Source organism: Diceros bicornis, chromosome X, assembly GCF_020826845.1.
Source record: "Diceros bicornis minor isolate mBicDic1 chromosome X, mDicBic1.mat.cur, whole genome shotgun sequence".
Lineage (NCBI taxonomy): Eukaryota > Metazoa > Chordata > Mammalia > Perissodactyla > Rhinocerotidae > Diceros > Diceros bicornis.
Genome location: NC_080781.1, coordinates 36,110,599 through 36,118,346, shown reverse-complemented (window position 1 = coordinate 36,118,346; position 7,748 = coordinate 36,110,599). Strand labels below are relative to the sequence as shown.

General features: G+C 47.1%; 1 protein-coding gene across 1 annotated transcript; it reads right to left on the bottom strand.

Annotated features, from left to right (window-relative positions):
• Window positions 1–2,141: 2,141 nt before the first annotated feature.
• NYX (nyctalopin) lies at window positions 2,142–4,772 on the bottom strand. The gene is given in 2 exon segments (XM_058535064.1): window positions 2,142–3,696; window positions 4,725–4,772. Coding segments are annotated over 2 exon segments (1,458 nt in total). The 3' UTR covers window positions 2,142–2,286.
• Window positions 4,773–7,748: the final 2,976 nt, after the last annotated feature.

Sequence of the window (7,748 nt, the reverse complement as noted above, 5' to 3'; positions counted from 1 at the left end):
CAAATGAAAGGAAGGACATTCCTCCCAAGGCAGCACCTTGTTCCTCAGTAACACAGGCTGCATGGCTGCTGTGGACTTCCATGGTTACCCAAACGCAGAGACCTGGTCTCCAGGATTCTCGTGATCCTCACTCAGTTACCATGGCCACAACACACGTTTGAACAAACAACATTTCTGACCTCATCTGGTTCTCACATCTGAAAAGACATTTGGAGAACGAATTCACTTTGAAACATTAAAATCAATCGAGGGATTTAGAGTTTTGAGTATCGTGATGAAATGAACACAAGCCCTGACCTAGGAACCTCATTTTCAACCCATGGAAAAAAGAATGCTTAAAAAAATCATTTTGACAACTGTTGAAATTTCAATATAGAGTATATTTTAAATAATAGTATTCTATCAGTGATAAAGCTCCTGATTTTGATAATGGTATTGTGAGAATGTCCTCTTTCGGAAATACATGCTGAGATATTTAGGGGTTAAAGGTCATGATATTTGCAACTAACTCAAACCGTTAGTAAGAAATAATAATAATATGGAGAGAGGGAGAGAGCAAATATAGTAAAATGTTAACTGAGAAACCTAGGGAAATGGCCAAAGTTCTACTATTGTTCATTCTACTATTCTTGCAACTTTTCTGTAGGTTTGAGATTTTTCAAAATAAATAGTTTAAAAAAAATCATGAACGCTCCAGATTAGTGGCTTTCAAACTTTAACATAAGACACAATAAAATATAAAGTGCACGCAGCAACTCAGTACACACACAAACATATACAATCTGAACAAATGCATACAAATTTTTTAAAAAGTTTCACAAAACAATACTTATTCTTATAATATTACACGTGATGCTCTGTGACTTTTCTGTTCTATCTTGTTTTTTAAAATGCCAGTCATGACCTATTAAATTGAGTTGGTGACCACTAATGGTCACAACCCATTTGAACACTCCTGCCCTTGGTGGTGATTTCTGCAACATTTCTAATACTTAGTATTACCTACAGACACAGAAGAAGCACTGTCACCATGAAGAACTGACAGCGTGGTGCACCCTGAATCCGCATGGGCTTTGAAAACCCACCTCTTCAAATACAGAGAGAGGAACTCAGGACATTAAGACAGGGATTTCCAGAATGCTGACAAACGCAGCCATCATTACACGTGTGTGGAAAACAGCTTGAGCAAGTATTTAGCAGACATACAGCCATTGCTCTGGCACTCAGGCCTGGGGGCTTACAGTTGGCCAACTCCCACCCTGGGAAATCTCTCAGCTCCCCTTCCCAGCTACTGGCTGCCTCCTTTCCTCTTGGCCATTAGTCAGCCCCAAAGTGTGCAGCCCATAATAATTTCCCCATGTAATGGGATCATCCAAGCTAGAGACTCCCTGCCCTGCTAACATAGCATCTCTGTGTCTTCCGGACACTCTTCCCACAAAACGCTAAGAAAAGAGGATTTTGTGGCCTCCCTGGGAGATTCACAATGCATGTTTGCATATGAAAGACTCAGTAGAGAAACCTGTTTAACCTTTTTTAAATATTCTTAGGATTTTACAAATTTACTTGTCTGAAGATACTTCCCCCCTTTTTTTCCCTACCCTGCCCTAAAGTTCCTTTGCAGCTAAGGCCACCCCTGGGAATAACTGTGTAGTAAATGAAATGGATCTTTGTTTTAAATGCCTCCTGATACATCTCATACACTAGGAACCCCGGCCACCTCCTTGGGTCTAAGTCCCTCTCCCATACCCCTTCTCTCCTGTCCTGTCCATCTTTCCCGGACCCTAGTGTCCCCAGGCCCCTGGGGGAGGGGGAGGAGGATTGTAGTAGAAAATAAAGGGAATGGGCTTAATGGGTTGCCCCACCAGGAGAATTGGCACAGTTCTTAGTACTTAGCCAATGGACTGACTCTAATTCAGGCATTGCAGGCCGTTTCCTGGAAGATGGTGGGAAGGAATGGGGTTGGAGCCCTGTAGCCCTAGAAGCTTCCAATTTCTAGCCTTCTTACTGGAGGGCCCATGTTCGTTCTTGCTTCTTTTCTCCAATCAATGCCCATGTGACATGAGCAGAAATCCATAACTCCCCCCCCACCCCCCACTCTGGCATTACCCAGGGTTCTTCTCTTCCCAGGGCCATCTCTGGAGGCAAACTGTTCCTTCCACCCGCTGGAATTTTCACCATCTGCCCCCATCCTGCTCTCCTCTCCCCAACCACAAACACCCTCAAGCCCAGGTAACTTAACTTTGCCCCACTGGCCAAGGCATTTCCGGCCACCTCACTGGGGCAGTGTCAGTCCATCCGTAGGGTAAACACCACGTGCTGGGCCACGCTGAGCAGGAGACTAGAGCCGAAGAGAAACCGGGTGTTGTGGCCCCAGCCTCCCACCCCACGGGAGGGAAGGCCGTCAGCCAGCGAGGCGTTGCCTGGCCCCTGGGTGGTGTTGGCTGCCTCCTCCACGGGGGCCCTCGGGGCCAGCAGCTTGGAGAGGAGGCTGCTGAACCTGCTCATGGTGGTGGCCGCTGGCTCCGGGGAGGGGCCTAGACTGGACGCGGTGAGGTTCAGCTCCTCGGGGTCCACACAGAGGCCATTGGAGGAGCGCCCAAAGGCCACCTGGCTGAGGTCCAGGCCAGCCACGGAGCCCGGGGAGGCGCATGGCACATCGGCGACGTGCCCGGAGCTCTCCATCCAGTCCCGCAGCCACTGCAGGCGGCAGTCGCAGTGCCACGGGTTACGGAAGAGAAAGAGACGGCCCAAGAAGAAGCCAGGCTGGAAGGCGGCCCAGGCAAGCACGGTGAGGCGGTTGCCGTTGAGGTGCAGGGCGAGGAGGCCCGAGAGGTTCTGGAAGGCGCCCTCCTCCACGAAGGCGATGCTGTTGCGGTCCAGGTAGAGCAGCTCTAGGTCCGTCAGGTCGGCGAACCAGGCGCGCGCCACGCGGCCCAGCGCGTTGCCGCCCAGGTTGAGAATGCGCAGGCGCCGCAGGCCGCGGAAGGCGTCGGCCGGCAGCGCGGCCAGCAGGTTGTCGTTGAGCAGCAGGTGCTCCAGGGCGCCGCAGTCGCGGAAGGCGCCGCCGTGCACCGCGCGGACGCGGTTGGTCTGCAGGCTGAGCGAGCGCAGGCGCCGCAGGCCTTGCAGGGAGCTGGAGGCCACGGCCTCGATGCGGCCGCGCTCCAGGTGCGCATGCGTCAGGTTGGCCAGGCCGCGCAGCGCGCTAGGGACGCGGCGGAACAGGTTGTCGAAGGCCGCGAGCTCGCGCAAGGCGGGCAGCTCGGCCAGGAGGCGCTCGGGCACGCTGAAGAGGCGGCAGGCGGCCAGGTCGAGGCGGTGCAGGCGGCCGAGCGCGACGAAGGTGCGCGCGTGCAGGTAACGCAGGTCGCCGTTGTGCGCCAGGCGCAGCTCGGCCAGGCGCGGCAGGCCCTTGAAGGCGCCGGGCGTAATGAAGGACAGGTTGTTGTGGCGCAGCGACAGGCGGCGCAGCGACGGCAGCGTGCCGAAGGCCCGCTCGCCCAGGAAGCGCAGGCCGTTCCGGTCCAGGTCGATGGAGGCCGCCTCGCACGGGAACTCGGCCGGCACCCGCAGGAGGCCCGCACGGTCGCAGCGCACCGAGCAGCCGCGCTCGGCGCTGCTGCAGGCGCAGGCGGTGGGGCAGGTGCCCGTGCAGGCCTCCTCGGCCCGGGCGCTGGGCAGGCAGAGGACCACCGCTGGCGGTAGGGGTGGGAGTGTCGGGGACGGGGGAGAAAAGACAAAAAAGGAGCAACTGTCAGCCACAGGGTCGCCCCAGGTAAAATCCTACCTGTCCATGTGGCAGGATTCGGCCTTCGGCCAAGTTCTCATACTTCTTGCATAGCCACATCCTCCAAATGGCCTCTTTCCGCCTCCCAGACGTTACACAGGTTTCCCCACGCACGACGCCCTCTTCTTTGCTTTCCAGTTATCTTCATCAGCAAAACCCATCTGCAATCCCGGCATCTGACCCCTGTCTAAACCCCTCCTGCCTGTATCATCACTTGTGCTCTCCTAGAATGCAGCCTAGAGGGTTCACTGTCTGCATGTGTCGGGGGACCTGGAGGGCATCACTGTGGCCTGTGCTCTAGTCCTGAGCTGTCCGATACGGTAGCCACTGGCCACATCTGGCTATTGAGCATTTGAAATGTGGCTAGCCTGGATCGAGATGTGCTGTAAGTGTAAAATACACACCAGATCTCAGAGACTTAGTACAAAAAAAAGGTAAATTGTCTCATCAATACTTTTTATATTGATTACATGTTGAAATGATATTTTAGATATATTGGGTTAACTAAAATATTAAAATTAATGTCGCTTGTTTGTTTTTACCTTTTTAAATGGGGCTACTTAGAAAATCTAAACATATGTGGCTTGCATTATATTTCTTTTGGTGCTGCTCTAGTCCCTCCCACCGTAAGAATTCAATTCCTGAAAACCCCCATTGGGTAAATTAAGCCTCATGAAGAAGGGAGAATTAGAGAACAGGAGGTTGGGAATGAAAGAAAAGCCTATCGATCTTTTTTCTTCCTTAACAGTCACTAAAATTAAGCCATAAAGACAGCATATTAAATAAACTATCAATGATCTTCTTACACATCTCAAAAGAATAATTGTAGACACTGTGCAGGTAATTTCTGTTCACCAGCCCTTGCTCTCTAGAGACTTTTTTACATCATCATGGGAAAGAATGGTGTTTATAAATTAATTTTATTCTGAGCATCTAAATGGAGGATCAGATAAAGACTTCAACGGCCCTCCAGTAGGATTGCCATCTGCAGCAAAGCAGAATGGTATGGCCTGCTTCCCTGTGGTAGCCAGGGGTCCCATATCCGGTCTTGAGTTCCGATGGGAAAAGGCAGCATGGAAGATGTACAAGTTTTATTTTCTGGCTAGGAGCACCTCACAGGTGGAGTGTGCTCAATCTGAAATTCCTGCAGAGGAACAAAGGTACCCAGATGTAAACCTGACCACTGATATTCATAATTTCTGCCCCTCCTCAGCAGTACTCCCAAATTCCTAGCAAACACCCCTGGCCTATTATTCAGTCCCTCCCACCATGTACACATTAGCTTGCCTTGCCTGTCCAAGCCCTTGTGGGAACCTGAAGGTGTGGCGATACAAGGAGTGTGTAGAATATGCTTGCTGCTGCCTCTGTAAGTTTGCTCAGCTTCTAGTATCTTCAGTCCATCTGTCGTGGACACTCCATGTGTTTTCAGCTGCTGGGAAGGGGATTCAGCCCTTGCAGACTTCGCTGGAGAACGCTTAGCCCTTGGAGCAATGCTTCAGATGTAAACTGTAGCTAGTTCAACGTTCTGATGTAGCAGAGGCTTGACTTAGCTTTTCCTTGTCCCTAAGAATTGTGAACTAGGCATCAAGCTTCCAGCAAGGTTATTGGACCCTGTGCTGGACTTGGCTGTAAACAGGGCAGCTGCTGGGTTGGAGAGACACCATGTTAGACGGGGCCAATAATATAACCTTAACTCCAGATGTCAGCTGGACAGAGGCGGAACCTTTTTCTATCAACTCTTCCAACTAGGTCAAGTAGAAGGCTTCAGATTTCCTTACAAATAGTCCTTCATTCTACTCTCTTCTCCTTTCTAATTAAGAGAAGTGCACCCTCAACCATATGACTCATGTTTCTCCTCCACAATAGCTAACATTGTTCTGGGCACACTGTACGACTCAGTATATGTTTCCAGAATTAAATGGAGTTGATGCCTTCCTCTGTAATGATTCCTGCTGGAGGGTGTCATTTATTTAAAAAAACTCTTTGTCAAGGAATTTATGGGATTATGACAGACAGGATGCAGCCAATTTGCTTGTATAATGCATGAGATAAAAAATGCTGCCAATTTTTAAAAAACACGAGAGGGGTGGGAGTGAAGCTTTTATTATACATCCTTTTTACCTTTTAAATTTTGAGCCATGTGAATGTATTTCAGGAAATAGATCAAAGTTTATTTTAAATTTTAACTTAACACTCAAGATGTTGTCACTATTAGAGACCTATTTTCAGCCTCTGAAACCTTGATAGACGTTAGGAATAACTAATTTACTGGATTATTTAGTGAAATTGAAATTAAATAAAGTAAACGGACAACCAAACTCCAGTATTGGTTTACCCAATATGAAGTAATGTATACGCCTAGTGATTCAGAAAAGCAGAGCACCAAAACAAAATTTTAAAAAATAATAATGTATTTGGGTGAGTTCTGCTTGCAATAATGGCAGAGTAGCTTGTATCAGAGTAACATTCCTGCTGATAGCTAGTGTAAAGTCTGGAAAAAATATTTTTAAAAAATTGTTGGAAGGCACTGGAGAGCAGCCTAAACAGGCAATCACAGTATAAATAACCCTTAAAAGAAGAGAAACAAACTAGGTGAGAGCCACATGTAACTGGCTTTTCCTCTCAGGGCGTTTTCAAGTCCACGCTGCACACAGGGAGTAGAGCTCAAGCAGAAAGCAAGAGTTTTATTAGGCTGACAAGTTAGAGGTCAGAGGGTATAGCTGCCATGGTGACTAGAAGTTGAGGAGGGAAAACATGGAAAAGAGGGAGCCACGAAAGAGGAGCCACAAAATTGTCATACAGACTCCCCCTTAGATCCTTGTTTGAGTGCTACAGTGCATATGTGTGGGGTGACTCCAAGGAGCCAAGAACTGAAGGCCAAAAGCTAAACAGAGATTATAGCAATTTCCCAGTAATGGGAGACAGATTAAGAGACTTTTGGTGGTGAACACAATGCAGTGTATACAGAAGTCAAATTATGATGATGTTCACCTAAAATCTGTATAATGTTATAAAACCAATGTTACCTCGATAAAAGGAACAAAAGAGTTCAAGGTCCACCAAATTAGAAGAGCTTGTAAAATACCTTGAGCTTTCCATTATAACTCCAGAGGGCCACACCTTAGGGGTAAAGACCATTTCCCAGGACAAAGGGCAAAACTGAACTAGGCCTACACTAACAAAGCCTGAAACCAAACCTCCCCAGTATCAAGGTGATCTGCCAATAATTTAACTGAAGGCCAGAACAAAATTCAACACTCTTCAAAGGAAGATAAGAAAATCTAGAGTTTCTAGAACTACCATCAAAGATATCTGGTATACAGTCAAATAATACTAGATATGTGAAGAAGCAGAAAAACATGACACTTATTAAAAGAAAAAAAAAATAGGTAACAGAAGCAGACTCAGAGACAGCCCAGATGTTGGAATTACCAAACAAGGATTTATTAAAAATATGTTAAGGAATTTATGGGGAAAAATGGATATAATGGGTGAAGACATGGGAAATTTGAATTTTAGAAGATGTATAGAAACTCTAAAAATGAACCCAATGGAAATCTTAGTACTGAGATAATACAATATCTGAAATTTTTTTAAAATTATTGTATAATAAAAACAGATTAGACACAGCAGAAGATTCATGAACTTGAAGAGAGGTCAACAGAAATTACCCAAAATGAAGCACAGAGAGAAAAAAGATTGGAAAGAATATGATCAGAGCTTCAATGACCTCTGGGATAATATCAAGAAATTAGACTAATATGTATGTATTTGGAGTCCCAGAGGAAAGAAGAGAGAGAATATGGCAGAAAAATAATTTAAGACAATTTCCAAAATTTGATTAAAAACAAGAAGCTCAGCAAACCCCAACTAACACACACACACACCCCTAGGCACATCATAGTCAAACTGCTGAAAACCAAAGATAGAAAATTCTTTAAAGCATCCAAAGAAAAGAGAC